A 16,430-nucleotide genomic window follows, 5' to 3' on the forward strand; every position below is an offset into this window, starting at 1 on the left:
TTCAAAAACTACACTAACTATTCAAGTTTATTAGGCTGGTTTGCTTATGTGGTAGGTTAACGCTTACAGTTTACCACTTGTTTCGAAAATTTAATTATTTATTAAATTTATTTAAAAAACTTCAAACAAACGGTTTGTTGGAAATATGTATATATTAGAAAATAGTTGTTTTACCCTATGACTTTAAATTAAGTCAAAAAACGAAGGAAAACTACATAAAACGCCCTCGATTCCATTGACTACAATCAGAGTCCGTATATAAACATATACGGACTGTGACTACAATGTTAAACGGGAACGAGCCGCGAAAGAGAGAGAGTGTATCATGCTCTCTCCTATGCCGACATTGGAGATGCGCGTTCTATCCTTTTTTATTTCTGTGGTCCGAAAGGCACTTCATAAACACATGAGAGAATGTAAGAAAAAGACTCATTTCCTTAACATCAGATGTTTAGTTTATCTCAAAGCGTAAGACAGGCACTTTAAGTATGTACCGCGCACGTGTTTTCTGTACTGCAGAATTCCGTAACATAGTTTTGTATTTTTTTGCTGCAGTGATATATATTACAACTTGGTAAAGTTATTTGAGTATATAATCAACTAGGATGCCAATGGATGTTAGTAAAAAGTCCAAAAGTAGGAACGTGGGCCTTATATCTCTTGATGAATCCAAACAGGCTCAGTTCAAGGCGAAAATGAAATCTAAAGTAAGTGTTATTAGCTAAGCCGGGACCAGCAGGTCTCTATTTTTTCAATGTTATATACACATGCCCCTGAAAACAGACGATTAGCTACCAAATTATCCACATTTGGGCTGTTTTGATTACCTTGGTGCTAGTATAAAGTTGTCATTTTAACACCGTTTTTTTCAGACAAGTTGCTCTGAGAGCTTAGCTTGGACCCTTAGATAAAAGGTTTATAAATAAGTAAACTAATCCCTGACCACTCACTCTCCCAACGCATAAATTGTATGCTGTTATTGAAAATAATATTATTATTATTATTATTATATATAACTGGGGTAATAAAAAAGCAGAAAATGAAATCTAAAGTAAGTGGTAATCAATAAAAAAAAATTTTAGTCCTGAAGATACAGCATTTATCATACATTGATGTCCAAAAAAGACTGTAGAATTTCTACGGTTATACTTTTAGTATGTTCAGGCTTCACAAGTGTCACAGTGAAAAATTCGAGAAATCGTTGATGGAATCAGTTGGCGAGACTTTGGAATCTTATTTAAACGATTGTGGCAATTAACTAGTTCATATTAAAAGTTTAAAGAAATTCTTTACTTTATTGGGATAAGCAAATTTTAATAAGACAAGGAAACTAATATATGAACTCTTAGTGTCCTACAGGGCAAGCAACAACGGTAACCAACCAAAGTTTGTGTCTTAACTAGGGCTGTGGATTTTCTTATTTTTGGTAGAATCGTTAACTATTTTTGGTAGAATCATTAATTTAGTTATAACCGATTAACCAATACAAGAAAGGTCTTCTCACAAAAAGAATTAGCAAACCCCATAAAATATTTTGTTTTCAATTTTTTATTTGAATTGGTAATTTGTGGTTTACCGAAAAAACAATTACCACATAAAATGACGGTTAGGTAAAAGCCAAATAAATGTATTTTTACCCACAAAAGCCATTTGCAATAAAATATTTTTTAGCAGGCTAGAGGGGTGTCCTCTCCTACCCCAATTACCCCATTGTTTTCTATTACCCCCACTTTGCTATACTTATGATTAATTTAAGGAACGTCATTATAAGCCAGTGTGTATTGCAGTTAAAATATAAACTTGTGATTGTGTTTCTACTTTCTATGTTTGTGTTTTGGAGTAAATTTACATCACTCATAAAAGTTAAACATCGTAGATAATGGTTAATCGTGACCTATCAGGACTCTACATTAACTTGTTTTAGGATGATGTTGTCAAAGCAGGGCGCTCGTAGCCGCAGTATGTAAAATCCAAGATTTACTTGTAAGGCCAGGGCTTAAAAAAGGCCAAACACTGTAGAGTGTGATGCTGTGTCAAATTTACTGACTTACTTAGTATTATGTTTGTCTCAGAAAACTTCAAAAGCTTTTGACTCTACACAAACAGGAGTAATCTTTCTTAAACACATTCCTCATGGCTTCTTCGAACCGCAAATGAAAATGTACTTCGAGCAATTCGGGATTGTCAATAAGATTCGTCTTTCTAGAAGCAAAAGGGTAAATCTTTTTTAAAAGTTGTGATGTTGTAATGTTATGTAAGGTGGGGTGGCACTAATAAGGCGGGTTTACACTACGGGCGGTAAAAGCGCTGGCGATGTGAGAGAGCGATTGTCATCCGATATATCGGCCCATTCACACACAAACGTAAAATCGCCTGGTATCCTGTCCTGTTTGGCGGGAAGCTGAAAATTGCATTTAATCGTTTTAACGTAAATATGCGATAAAAACAGAAAAAATACCCAGGAAGGAATATAATATCGTTTGACAGGCATTGGCTTTTAAAAATATTAGCCCAGATGCCGGATTTGTCAAGGAATTGGCGAATGTTATATCTGCCTCTATATTCCATATAGTTTGGTTTTATTTAATTTTTCTACAAAGTAATTCTGTATTAAACACGCCGTGTAATATTGAACTGTTTTAATCATTTTTTTGAAGTTGGTTTTAATCACAAAGCACCTTACCAAACGCTATTTTCAATAATTTTACGCTAAATTTACAATATAGTATTCTTGCAACAAAATATATTCATTTTTACATTCATATTTACTCGAAAATTATCTCCACCGTTTAATTTACAGCGAAACAGTTAACCGAAAATTGTAACCTTTCGTGCCAACGCCGTTTATCGCTAGCGATCATCGGCAGAGTAGAAACTGTTTCTAATCAATTTTCTGTCGCTCGTATCGCTAGCGATGGAGGAAGTGACGTCAGAAAATCGCCAGACTCTCTCGAATCGCCAGCCATTGGCGCTAGTGTGAACCCGCCTATAAGAATTCAACTTAGCAATGATTTTTTATTTAAAATGTTGGTAATGTTAACCACGGAGATTGTGACAACAGTCTATTTGGAAAAGCCGGTTTAAGTATTTGACAATCTTTTTGCAATTAATTAACTTTAGTATTGTTTCTTGAGTTGGACAATTTCATACATGTACATTTATAAACTATAACTGTCTCGTTTCTTTTTTATAGACTGGGAAATCAAAAGGTTATGCATACATTGAATTTGCTTGTGAGGAGGTTGCAAATATTGTTGCTCAAACAATGAATAATTATTTAATGTATGAACGTTGTTTAAAATGTAAGTACTAATGTTTAATTGATATTTAAATTGGTAAGTCCCACACAGTGTAAAATAAGTATTTAAACATTCACACATGTAGGTTGATAACATAGAGTAGATTAATTTAAATTTATCTTTGTATAAACAGGCACAGTTGTTCCCGTGGATAAACTTCATCCCAAGACATTCAAAGGACACAACCAGATTTTCAGTAAACCTGCTACTCGCAAAAATTCTATAAGAAAGTTTAATGAAAGAAATAGTAACTCTGATGAGGTAAGGAAAGAGTTAATAATTAAGCTCTTTCATCAATATAATTAAATAGTTTTCAGCATGTAGTATCAGCATGCTGTTTCAAAAGCAATTTTTGTTTCAGGTTAGACGTTTCAAGAGGAGAAATCAGAAGCATTTAAAATTGGAAACCAAACTTAAAGCAATGGGAATTAATTACGATATCAATAATGTGTGTTGTACTATATTTAATGTAGTAAATTTAGTCTATAGTTTTATGCAACTTAAAGGGGCCAACCAACAAAAAATCAAAGTTTGTGTAATTGTGTATTGATAGAGATCAATTGTGATCTAAAACCAAAGTTTTTAAAATTAGAAAAAGTCTTCTGAGAAAATGGCATTGTAAATGTTTCTGAAATAAATGAAAGGAGTAAAAAATAGGCTGCCTGCAACAATGCCTGGAGTTCGCTTAAAAAAAACTGTCACTCAACTTTGGTCAGTAATTGTTTTTAAATTATAAAACAAAAATCTTTTTGAGGGAAATTTTTTACAATGAATTCTTCTTTGGAATAATTAAAAAAACTGTACTGTACAAGACTTTATAATGTTTAGTTTTTAATTGCACGTTGCCTATGCCAAGTAATTACTTATTTTCGCCTTTACAAAATTAGTCTTTTAAACGTGTTAAAATGAGTGAAAAAGTGCTAGGTCAACTTAAACTAGTATGTATCTATGTTCAATCATAAAAATTTGTACAAAGAAAAGTATATAGATATATATTATATTTTTTTATATTTTTGCCAAGAAGATTCGTTAATTGTAACAAATTCCATTTTCTGCAATTTTTTTAATTGTTCTGTTTTTGAAACTTAGGTAATACCTTTAGATCAAATTAGAGCAGCTTTACTTATACACAATTTTTTATTTTACGGTGGCATGCACCTTTACATTAACTAATCTACTGATTAATTTTATAGTTGGTAATGAAAACAGATTGGAGACCACCACCAAGAAAAATGTTGCAACAAAAATCTGGTTGGTATTTTTTGTTATTATTAGTATGCAGCACATCAACAAATTTTGGGTTATTTGTTTTATGTTTTGTATTTCTTAGATGTTGATTCTCCAAATGTGACCAAGACAGTGATTTCCAAGAGTGACCTAAGTATGAGTATCAATAATGAGATGATGATTGACAAGGAAGATGAGGAAGTAGTTTTTAAAACTCCTCCCAAATCCTCTAAAGTTAGCATAAGGATCATTGAGCCCAATGTAATTAATCAAGATAAGAAAAAGATCTCTAAAACCCCAACAGTAAACAAAAGTCTGCGGAAGGCAAAAATCCTTAAAAAACGAAAATTGTTAAATATGACCATGTAATATTTTAGCAATTTGAAATGTGTAATTGCAATTTTTGTTGTGGGTAAAATTCTTAAAAATAGCGACAGTAGTCCTGCTTTTGTGTTATTATCACTTCCAATAAATTGCCATAAATATCAGGTTTGTTAGAATTGTCCATCACAGTGGTTCTTCAAATTATTTGTATGCTTATCCTTTTAACAATGATGCTTATCAGATTTACTTCCAATGTGATATGGCGCTTATTTATTTTATATTTTAGTTATATTTTTTTATGCCACAAATGCGCTAGCCTTTTGGCAACAAGTTCATTGTCTGGAAAAGTACTACAATTGGCACAATTTTTCTGTCCCATTAACTGATGTGTATTTTGATTGGTAGCTCATTTACCTTCTAATTATGAGGAATTCACCCCAGTTTAAGAAATGCTGGTTAATCATGTAGAAATTCATCATTAAGACAGACTTCCGCCAAAGATAATACCACTTGTTAAATGACAAACTACTGCCTCTGTATAACGCTCAGCCTGTGCCTTCCTGTTGCCTTTTTCACACGTACTCGCGCGTGTTCTGACGCAGCATTGTATAACGATTTATTCAATGGCAGTGGGAATATTGTACACTACATTTTAATACTCTGATCAGTGACTAAATATATGTAAGCCGGTGCAAAGTATATTTAACACAGTACGTTTAGATTATGGATAGTTCAGTAAATGGACAGCGAACACAGTTGAATAAATAAACGTAATCACGGCTGACTAGAATTACATCCTGTCTAAATGTTAAGCAACATATGGCAGGGAAACGTAGGCTGTGCACAGAAGCAACTGTTAGCACAGCTTAAAATGTACAAATAATAAAAAAACTCATCAATGAGGTTGTAGAAAATCGCATTCAAAAAACTTAAATCAGTTATGAGCATGAAAAGTAATAAAGTGTAACGATCACTCTATAGACACAGTTAAAATAAAGGTAGGAGGGGTGAGGTATTTAGTACGATATGCTGACTAATTACGGTATTTATTTGCAGAGTCTATGCATGTCAGTTAAACAGTAAAATACCGCAAAACCACTGCATTATAACCAACCTTTATTAGGATAAAAAGTAGGCTATATTATAATGATAACGTCATTGATTACTTTATATATATATAGACCATATACTATACCAACGTCGGGCTATATACTTACTCACCATATCCAGCTGGAGAACTATAGCAAGCTGTTGTAGGATCGTAATGTAATAATTGGTTTTGTATTATTTGTTAAAAACTGCACTTCAAAAGTTGTACGAGCTTGGTTGGGCTTTGTATCGGATTAACGGAAATTAGATTTTAACGCACTTCCTTTATCACACAGTAAATGATGCCTATATACCAACTGAACTGTGTGTTATTATTTAGTTTATTGTGTTCGCGTCTACTTATACTAATTCCAAGAATCGTGCTGGTTTAACTGTCATAGGGAAAGTAAGTTAGTAACATTTGTTTTTAACGGTTATATATATATTTTCATGAATCTATTTTTTAATAATCTTAATGCTATAGCTGTGGTCTAACGTAAAAATTATAGCCTATAGTAGGGTGGGGGAGATGGGACACCTTTAGCACATAATATCCAAGTAAGTATCTTGATCGTGTTTTAAAAAATTAACAACGGTCCAAGGAAGTCGTGAGAATACGGTTTTAAAATTCTTAGAGTGTTCTTTGTTTACTAACAATTCGGATAAGAAAATAGAGTTAAAGAGTGTCCCATCTCCCCCATCCTACTGTATAATTCAAAAATCGCTTTGGCTTATGTCGTTTTAAAACATTGTTAACTGTTGTATCTATTATAGGGCTAATTTTAAATTACATGTAAACCTACAGAAAAAGTGTCACGCTAATTATTTGATTATTAGCACTATGCCTGCAATATCTGGAGCAGCCATTGCTGGTATAGTTATTGTTAGTGCATTGGGCATTGCTTTGCTTGTATGGGGAATATACTACATCATACAAAAAAGAAAACGAGATGCAGCGTACCTGGATCGCTGTGGGAGACTTTGGAATAAGTATGGCAACCGAGACCGTCCGGAGATGATGCCTAAGTATCCCTATGCCGGTGCAACCTTTGTACGCACCCCTGTACCTGGTCAACAGTTTACTTCTCGAGAACTTAAATCATCGATGGGCACCTCTCAAGAGTTTGTTCTTCCACAGCGTAAAACAGCGGAGGGTGCAGACGGTATATATAGGCCTACATTTATTTTATCTAAATGAAGAAGACATACACCTATCTTGCTTAATATGACACCGTTTTAAATTTTGGGTATTTCGCGCAGAACACAGTAAACATCATTGTAGTAAACACACAATTTTATAGATGCAGATAACAAGAACCTGTCGATGTACGCACCAATTGACCCCGACTTAATCAATCCACGCCTTTATTCAAATGACTTCACGGCACAGGTGAACAGAAGTATTTTAAAATGTTTGTTTTTTTCTTGTTTCTAAAAAGTACAAAAACGTTTTAAAATTTGCTGCCAAAATGTTTATTGCTGGAAGATTGTTTAAAATAACGTGGCGGTTACCAATAATGAAACAAAATTGGTTGCAGATGTTTTTTAGAATAAAAAAGTATTTTACACAACCTTTCGCAATTTCATTTAAATTTTTAGCGAAATAATTTAATTTATACAGTCGGTATTGTTCGAACATCAATTGATAAATATTATATCCTGCAAATGTATGGTAGGAATAAGATAAGATGGGACACTTTGTCATACCAGCATTTTTTAATTTACAAATAATGTAACAGAATTATTTGACAGTATTATCACTACTTTATAAAGCCCGCGTCAAAGCTGAATAATATTGTTAAATATTAAAAAAAATGTTAAATGAAAACAGTTTGTTTAAAGGTAAAATATGCGAAATAGATGCTGATTTTGAATGCTCGTAGTTTTGTAGGTTTTTATTGCAAAACTTTGGAAGGTTTGCTCTTAATTCAATAATTTAGACCTAAGGGGTATTTAAATATAAGATACTAATATAGAATAAAACGGTAATGTTTTGTAATGTAATGTAACTTACTTTATTCTCGCGTAGCCGGAAAACGACAGTCGTTATAACACCTCGCAGCTTACGAGTTACTAATTATGTAACTTTGTACATCATTTTTGAGGATTTTTTCCTTTTTTTGTGTGTATGGCTGATAATTTGGACAACCCATTATAATGACCACTGGGTTGGAGCAATTGCCGTTAAGTGTCTTCTTGATTTTTAAAATAAATTATACGTTTCTATTTTACATATATTTTTAATATTTGAAACCAGTAACCTGCTTTGGTCACGTTTTATAAAGTCGTGATAATACTGTCGAATAAGTCTCTCACATTATTTTCCTAATTCTCATTAAATGGAGCTCTGTAAAAAGAAAATTTAAAAAAAGTCTCGTCTGACAAAGTGTCTCATTTTTCCCACCCTACTATACATTGTCTTGTTAATACTACCCAACTACAAAGTGGGAAAGACAGGAAGAAAGAATAAAAATTTATATTAATTGCATTCTTCAAGTTGTAGTGAACCTACCGAAAATAACAGCCTGTGCTATAGTTTGAGTGACTTTCTAGTTTTCTCATGTACATAATTCAGTTTTTCCCACAAAACTAGACCAATTTTAAGAGACAAGTTTAAACTGTGCAAAATATTTCATTCTATTTTATTCAACTACCATACTACATTAATGATTTTAACTCGCAAATTACCAAACTTCGGCAGTTTTAATAAGTTTCAGTCAAGATTTAAAATAAGAATCTTTTAATATGCTTTTTTAGCTACTTAAAAAATGTTGTGTTCGTTCAACACCGAAGTTTAATACGGAACAACAGTAACCGACGCGCACTCTGTTGGGCCGTGAGAATATTGTAACATTTGTTTTTGTCTATCATCAAATGGATACTCGTAAAAGAAGACTAAAACGGTCTTTGATCGATTCCCGTCTTCCCCACCCTACTATATATGTCGAAAGCAAGAAAAAATATTTTTCTAGTTTATATTTTGAGCATAAATATATACTCGCATAATCATTTATAGCAGGACTCACATTCAAGCAAACGACCACCACAAGTTTTCTTTTCGATTGAATTTGATAAAAACTTCAATATATTAAAAATATTTGTAAATCAGGCAAGATATCTGAAACCAAGAACTTATACTAGTAAGTAGAAAACTAGGTTTATGTTAATAATTTAAAACTAAAAGTATAACGTTTGCATTTTATTGAAAATGTGTGTTTGCCATAAAAGAATATGTAGGTGCCGAAAAACGTCAACTAATTTGGTACAAAAATGAATGAAGGAAACTTGGATTTGGCCTATATTGTAAAGGATAATATTTTTTTGTTTAACGCCTATTACTACCCGACGAAACATTATTTCGAAAATCAAATTTAGCGATTCACCGTAAGTTAAAAAAACAAAATATATCGTTGTTAAATTCTTTTTATATTTTACCAGACTATGTAGCTTTTGTTGGGACTTTTTTTAGCAAGTATTTTGACTATTTTAAAATTTAATTCAATAATTCCGCTTTAGCAAACGTATAGTAATAAAATCTTAACCTCATCCCCTATTTATACTACTAGGTATGTGTGATCCTTACTGTACGGTCAACTTGCTACCTGGTCACACAGAGAAGCAAAGCCAGGTCATGCGCCGAACCATGGATCCTTTGTTTCAAGAACATTTTTCTTTCGGTGTACCAATTCAAGAGCTACCGAAAAAAAAACTACAAGTATATATCACAGTTTTACTGCATTTTTCTTACTATTCCGCAGGGTCATTATCAAATAGGGAAATGGTATACGATATTTGTTGAATGTAAATTAAAATATTTTTTTACCAGATTAATCGTGAAGCTGTAGACTTAACAGACAAAACATAGTACCTGCCCTAATTCTTTATAAGCTATGTAGTTTTCCCACATGTGCGAATAGTGCAATCACATATATGTATTCTTGCCGGTGGCGTGAGGTATGTGTCGCAGCTGTTAAATTTTGGGTCAGGCGCTATATTGCGCATGCGCAATGTCGCCACTACGAATAAAGTACAGCATGATATGTTATACTTAATCAGGCATGGTGACGTCAAGAGTCTAGTTAGGTGGTAAACATGTTTCTTAGAACGCGCATAAGTGTATTTTTTTAAATTTTGCTTCGGATTTATATTCGGCCCGATCTGCTGCGCAATAGCGGCCGGCCAACTTATACGCCGGTGACGTGATATATTCGTTCCGATTAATATTTTTCTACCAGGCGCTAATGTAGGTCGGAACAAATACAATACGAGTTCTAATAAATACGTACCGACAGAAAAAAGTTTGGGAAAAAATATTAATTCATTCATTTTTATTTTTTGACATTATTTTTCTTCGATGGGAGTAACTCGCTAGTGACCTACATATATGTATGCGTAAGTTATATTTTCGCGAAAATATCTGAAAATCTAATATTCGTATGACTCAAGTTATGACCTATGGTATCGCTAGAATCTAGTCAGTACAGTGCCCAAATTTTATGTGAGTAGCACGAGTAGAAGGTATCGAAAGTGGCCGCTATAGTTTTGTATTCGAGGATCACCTTGGTTCACCAGTACCTATAAGTTACAAGTAAAGTTTGCTATTTAAATAACCATAAGAAAGTAGGTTTGTTGGTGGTACTTACTTTTTCTAGGCTACAAATATACCAACTCAGTTCTGCTGACTTTGAAAAAAAATAAATTTTAAAGTATAATCGTCGTTTCTGGAACGTTTTCAATTGAGGGTCGTAATAAATTTGTACCGGGTGGTCATTGCATTTCGACTTACTGCGCATGCGCAATAGCGCCTGGTAGCAATATATCAATCGAACGATTATACTACCACACCGGTTCTAATAACTGCGCAGAGAAAATTATGTTGACAAAAGTACAAAACATTCAAATTGCTATACTTCAATTTTTAACATTTAATATTAGAGTAGGGGAGGATGGGGCTGCCAAATATTTTCATAATCAAAATAAATGGCTTTTAGATAACACAACACCACGAATTAGTAGCATCATTCCTTTATTAATTGACAACAATTAAAAAAATAAAATAAAACACATCAGGAGCTTTAGCGATTTGCACAACAGGTGAAACTTTACAAATTCGAAAAAAATGAATGAATGAAATTTAAAAAAAAACACAGGATAAGACGGGACAATTTAAAATCATTGTTAATTTTGGTTAATAGGTGTACTTATTATTATTAGGAATATACTTAAATAAGACGAATTAATACTTTACGCTTTGAAAATCAGGTTTAAACATTTTCTTTGCCCTATACTGCTAAAGTTTTAAGATGTTACCCAAATTATAATTTTGCATAAAAAATTGAACAATAATATTTGAACATCAATGGATAAATATTGTATCCTGCAGATGCACATGAACTTGTAGTAACAGAAAATCGATAATAACTGATATAAAGTTACAATTTTGCTAAAAATTGGGTATTACTACAGTGTTTTTCACATACGCCACTTTTCACTAATTATGTCCAAGTGTAAATGACTGGATTTCGAATATATTTTCAAAATATATTTTTTATTACATCAGTTTCTTATATTTAAGTAACCGCTGAGGTATAAAATGTTGAATTAAAAGCAAATCTTTCAAAGTTTAGCAAGAAAACATTTAAAACTAGAATGTGGGGGAAGATGGGACACCAAATTGAAATATGTTTACATTAAAAGAATTCTGCAACTTGTAGTTAACTACCAAGTTTAACAGGCTCTGCTAGTTTCTTTATTGTGTAAACTTCATATGTATATAACTTTAAACCGATATTTAATTGTTGTTTTAATCTCAAATTTTGACCCCTGGCTCTTTTCCTAATGTTTATATCTCAGTTTTTCTCACAAATCCAAAACCAGTTTTTATGAAACGAAATCAAACTGTACGAAATGTTCAAGATTGTTTTATGGAATTATGAAACTAGTTTAATTGCTCACGTTCGCAAATTTTTACTTGTTTAAATATACTGTTTCTATTTTAGGTATGTTTTTAATATGTGCATTTTGTAAAGTTGTGATAATACTATCGAATAATTCTGTAATACTATTTTCCTGATTTTCATTAAATGGGGGCCCGTAAAATAAAAATAAAAAAGTCTCGTTTGACACAGTGTTTCATCTTCTCCCACCCTACTATATTTGTTTAACACCAAATTGTAATACTTAACAACAGTAATCACTTTGTTGTGGGAATACTGTCGAATAATACTGTAACATTTGCTTTTGTCCATCTTTAAATGGGTACACGTAAAATAATAATTAAACATGTTACCATATTTTTCCCCTATATACCTTATTATACTGAAATCGCGATCAAACTGTTTTTGATTTCAGATAAAGTTTTTCAATTATGACCAGTTCTCACGTGATGAATTCACGGGCATTGTGGAACAAAAATTGGATGAAATCAACCTTGATGCTAAAGTCGATTTGTGGCGAAAAATACAAAACGTCGATGAAACAGAAAATGTATGGAACATAAATATATCGATTTTAAAATCCGAATAACATCATAAAACATACGTTTAGAAATCCACAAAGAACGGAGACATTCTATTAAGATTGGGATACCTTCCAAGTGCAGAAAAGTTAACCGTTGTGCTGTTAAAGGCTCGGAATCTATTAGAAAGTCGACCAGAAAAAGAAGCAAGACTACCCGGTAATTTAAAGTACTAAACATCTTAACGTTGGTTTCACGTAGCATAGCGAACTTAAATATTATATAGTAGGGTGGGGGAAGATGGGACATCTTTTCATTCCATTTTCTCGTCCTATTTTGTAGTAAACAAAGAACCTTCAAAAAGTTATTAAACCGTATCCTCACGACTTCAATAGGCCGTTGTTAATTGTTAAAATAACGATTAGGATATATTTAGATATTATGTGCTAAAGGTGTCCCGTCTTTCCCCACCCTACTATATATATTTAAGTTCGCTATCCCACGTAGTCACCAAAATTTGCAGAATATCCTTAAAAGACAATCGTGAAATATACTTTGGTAGGGACAGAATAGCACTTGCTTTTCTATCCTCACGTGACTATAACAGTCGCTATTGCACGCAGCCAGTGTCTTTACTCCATAATGATATATAATAAAAAGATAATATATAGAAACACATTCGAAATTCAGTCATTTGCACTTGGAGATAATTTATAACAAGTGGCTTGTGCGAAAACTGGTGTAGCAATACCCAATTTCTAGAGAAAAAAAACTTTATTAATAGTTATTATTAGATTTTGGTAGTACAAGTTCATATGCATGGTATTACCCAAAAAATGATTTTGTTTTTGGAAATATCGGCATTATCGGGTAATGTGCTTAAGTGTCCCATATTCCCCCACTGTACTATGCCACGAATTAGTATTATGATACCTTTATTATTGGTTAAAACTTTATAAGAATATTACAAGGAGCGATTTAGCGATTTGCAAATAGGTGTAATAAGACGGGACACAAAATTGTTTTGCTATTCTATTTTTCGCACAAGCCACTTCTAATAAGCTATCTCGTGCCTCTGACTATCTTTGAATCTTATTTCTCATATATTATTTTGTTAATATATCAGTATATCAAATTTAAATAACTCAATATGAGTTATTGATTTAAAAACCAACCCATTTAAAAATATATATTTAATTAAACATTATTTATTTGCAATTCTTCTATTTTTCTTATGTTTATATCTCAGTTTTTCATACAAACCTAAAACTAAATCTATAAGATAAAATCAAACTAGATTTACGAAGCATTTAAAATGTTTCATTATTGCGTTTTTTTTAGCTGTTGAAAAAAATGTTGTAATCGTTTAACACCGAATTTTAATATTAAACAACAGTAACGTCATTGGCGAGAACTTGGTTGGACCATAAGAATACTGTTGAACACTGTTGTGACATTTGTTTTCGCCTATACAACTTAAATGGCATAATCACCCCTCAATATAGATCCTTATATACGAGTCACAGTATGGCATGATGGTAACATTCTTAAAAAGAAAAAAACTTCTACGAAACGTCGAACATGCAACCCGACTTACAACCAAGCAATAAACTTTGCTGTTCCCTTGGACGTTTTACCACAGGTGGAAATACAATTTCATGTCGTCAATGAAATTGGGTGAGTTGTGTAGTGAGCTATTTTATCTTTTTTGCTTGTTTTGATGTTCTTAAATACTACTTTCTATATTTTAGGCATGGACAAAGAATCAATAGTTATATTAGCAGTGACACTTTAAGATAACGTTCAGATACGTTGTAAACTAAAAGTTATAACTTACTAATATACATTATAAATATTTATATTATATGGTCGGGTAAGATGGTTTAGATGCAAACTATTTTACAATCCTAAAATACATATTAAGGTGGCTATACACAGTACCCGGCATGCGAAGTCGTATGCAAGCCCATTACCGAGTTCCGCATGCGGCAGCGAAATCCGGACAAAACGTACGAATTTCGGATATTGTGTACAGCCACCTTAAGGCATTTTGTTAATTAGGACAATGACCTACTGTCCTACTCAATATGGAACCAATTTATCGTTATAAACGTATCATTTTGCGATAAAGTTTACTCGTTTAAATTTCAGTGCAAGAAATTATTGAAATCCTTGTACACCTAATGCTAATTATTCCCCTTTAATTAAAAATAACGTCCGAATTCACCATAATGTTAGTATTTTTTGTAGCTGCGTTTGACAGTTTAGGAACTTGTTTAAACACGTTATGCCCACCAGATTACGAATTCGCAACGAAGATGCTTTGTAAATCTTATTCCCTCCTATTAGAATGGCTGACCAAATGACAAGCGTCAGTTGCTCAGAAACAGACACACTCAAAATAATTGAAGTATCGTCCTTTCGAAAACACTTACCTACCACAAATAAAAGTCATTAACATCTATTTCATGATAAAGGAAATGAGTCCGAAAAGAGTGCTAGACTAACCAATTGCAATGCATGCAAATTAGTTTTTACAATTTGTTTTTTTTTTCTTCTAAACGTATAGGGTTAAGTTAAACCGCGCAGAAAGGAAGGAAGCGATCGGTTATCTTGAAATCGGTCCACATTCCAATGGTGATGAATTTGAACACTGGAGGGATTTAATGAGTAATAAACCTCAAGCACGTTGGCATCATTTAGTAGATATCACAGATGTTGATATTAAACCAACTGGAAGTTCTATATCTCATCTTGATTTGGATTCTGGAATTTCACAAGATAAGCTGTGACTTTAATAGAAAAATAATCTTGTTTCGTTACCAACCCCCATCGTAGGCTATATATTCTAGAATGCACAACTATATACGTAATAAAAGGTTGTACTACATACTCGTTAGATGATAAACATATGCAGGATAGGGTGGGATAGAAAGAAAACAAATTTGATTAATAACAAACCAGAAGTAACTAACAGAGTGCGTTTCGGTCACCATTTATAACCATGTATAAGTAGGAAGAATGCATTCTTAAACATGTAGTGCTTTCAAAACTTGTCCGATGGCGTGACAATGTGTTTAGACTTTAGCGCACCTGCCGCTAACCTGAGGTAATGGGTTCAAGGCTTGTTGCTGCTACCTTTGTGGGCGTATGTGTCCTTGGGCAAGACACTTAACGGCAATTACTCAAGCCGAGTAATCACTACAGGGTTGTCCAAATTATCACTCATAAATAAAAAAATTGCCCTCTAAGTAAGATACATGGTAATTGTAATCTGGTACGAGGTGTATGAAACAAAACATTCGTGTTATAACATTCGCCCTTTCCGACAACACAAGATGAAACAGGATGCATTCTATCACTATAGAGGGTTTAATCGTTGTGTGTCTCACCCCTTGGATATGGTGCTTTTAATCAAACAGTAAAGTAATTGTTAATTATTTCCTCATTATGTAGCTCTATTGTAAAAATTATAAATATATTTATGATTTATTTTCCGCCAAGAGTTTAAACAAAAATGCTTTTAAGATATGTGAAAAAAGAGTCGCCCCAATAACAAGACGACAACTGAACAATGAAAATGAATCTATACGACCACCAACATGGTCAATATAACAGCTGTGTAAAAAAAACGTCTAAAATTCGTAGAGGGATGTAACCGCGCTGTGGCGGTTGACTTTGAGAAACGGTTAATAAAGTAGAACGCTGGAGAACAAAATCAACGCAAAAATATATATTGAACTGCTGATCTTACACTGGGTCCAACAATTCATTTATCAATGGTAATAACTTTATTTTGTATCTTCAAACAAATTGTTCATTTGCAAAACAATAATATCATATTTGTAGCATTGGAACAAGCTCATTTTAAAATTAACTTTTATGAAATTGTCAATGAATTTTAAAGATTCACTGAAACACGAGGACTTTCTGACGATTCTTCCTTAGATAATGGATCATAAGATGACACAGTAGCTTCATATCTCCCCGGTCGAAGTTGTGACATAGTTCTAACATGTACAAAAGTAGTTAAA

The 16,430-nt window shown here is 32.8% G+C and overlaps 3 protein-coding genes across 5 annotated transcripts in view; 2 read left to right on the forward strand and 1 right to left on the reverse strand.

Annotated features, from left to right (window-relative positions):
- The first annotated feature begins 489 nt into the window (after positions 1–489).
- On the forward strand, positions 490–5,016 carry LOC100181259 (MKI67 FHA domain-interacting nucleolar phosphoprotein-like). Its single transcript, XM_002128210.4, has 7 exons — positions 490–707; positions 2,073–2,216; positions 3,194–3,302; positions 3,433–3,560; positions 3,661–3,747; positions 4,493–4,550; positions 4,630–5,016. Exons 1-7 carry the CDS (start codon positions 606–608, stop codon positions 4,893–4,895), a joined length of 894 nt encoding a protein of 297 aa, XP_002128246.1. The 5' UTR covers positions 490–605; the 3' UTR covers positions 4,896–5,016.
- Positions 5,017–5,412: 396 nt separating this feature from the next.
- On the forward strand, positions 5,413–15,288 carry LOC100182857 (synaptotagmin-5-like). 3 transcript variants are annotated; one of them, XM_026838521.1, is made up of 9 exons: positions 5,413–6,345; positions 6,777–7,102; positions 7,241–7,329; positions 8,956–9,079; positions 9,506–9,654; positions 12,291–12,425; positions 12,486–12,615; positions 13,902–14,073; positions 14,966–15,288. In XM_026838521.1, the coding sequence occupies exons 2-9, from the start codon at positions 6,781–6,783 to the stop codon at positions 15,186–15,188; spliced, it is 1,344 nt and encodes a 447-aa protein (XP_026694322.1). In that variant the 5' UTR covers positions 5,413–6,345; positions 6,777–6,780; the 3' UTR covers positions 15,189–15,288. The 3 variants fall into 3 exon arrangements, with proteins under 3 accessions (XP_026694322.1, XP_009860895.1, XP_002128383.1); XM_009862593.3 differs by having other exon boundaries at positions 8,959–9,079; XM_002128347.4 differs by lacking the exon at positions 5,413–6,345 and having other exon boundaries at positions 6,727–7,102.
- Positions 15,289–16,166: 878 nt separating this feature from the next.
- The window catches only part of LOC100178140 (titin), a 45,125-nt gene continuing 44,861 nt past the window's right edge, over positions 16,167–16,430 (reverse strand). The window contains exon 85 of the mRNA XM_018815617.2: positions 16,167–16,406. Within this exon, the coding sequence (XP_018671162.2) occupies positions 16,298–16,406 (109 nt within the window). The 3' untranslated portion in view covers positions 16,167–16,297. The remainder of the gene's footprint in view (positions 16,407–16,430) is intronic.

Source organism: Ciona intestinalis, unplaced genomic scaffold (genome assembly GCF_000224145.3).
Source record: "Ciona intestinalis unplaced genomic scaffold, KH HT000095.1, whole genome shotgun sequence".
Lineage (NCBI taxonomy): Eukaryota > Metazoa > Chordata > Ascidiacea > Phlebobranchia > Cionidae > Ciona > Ciona intestinalis.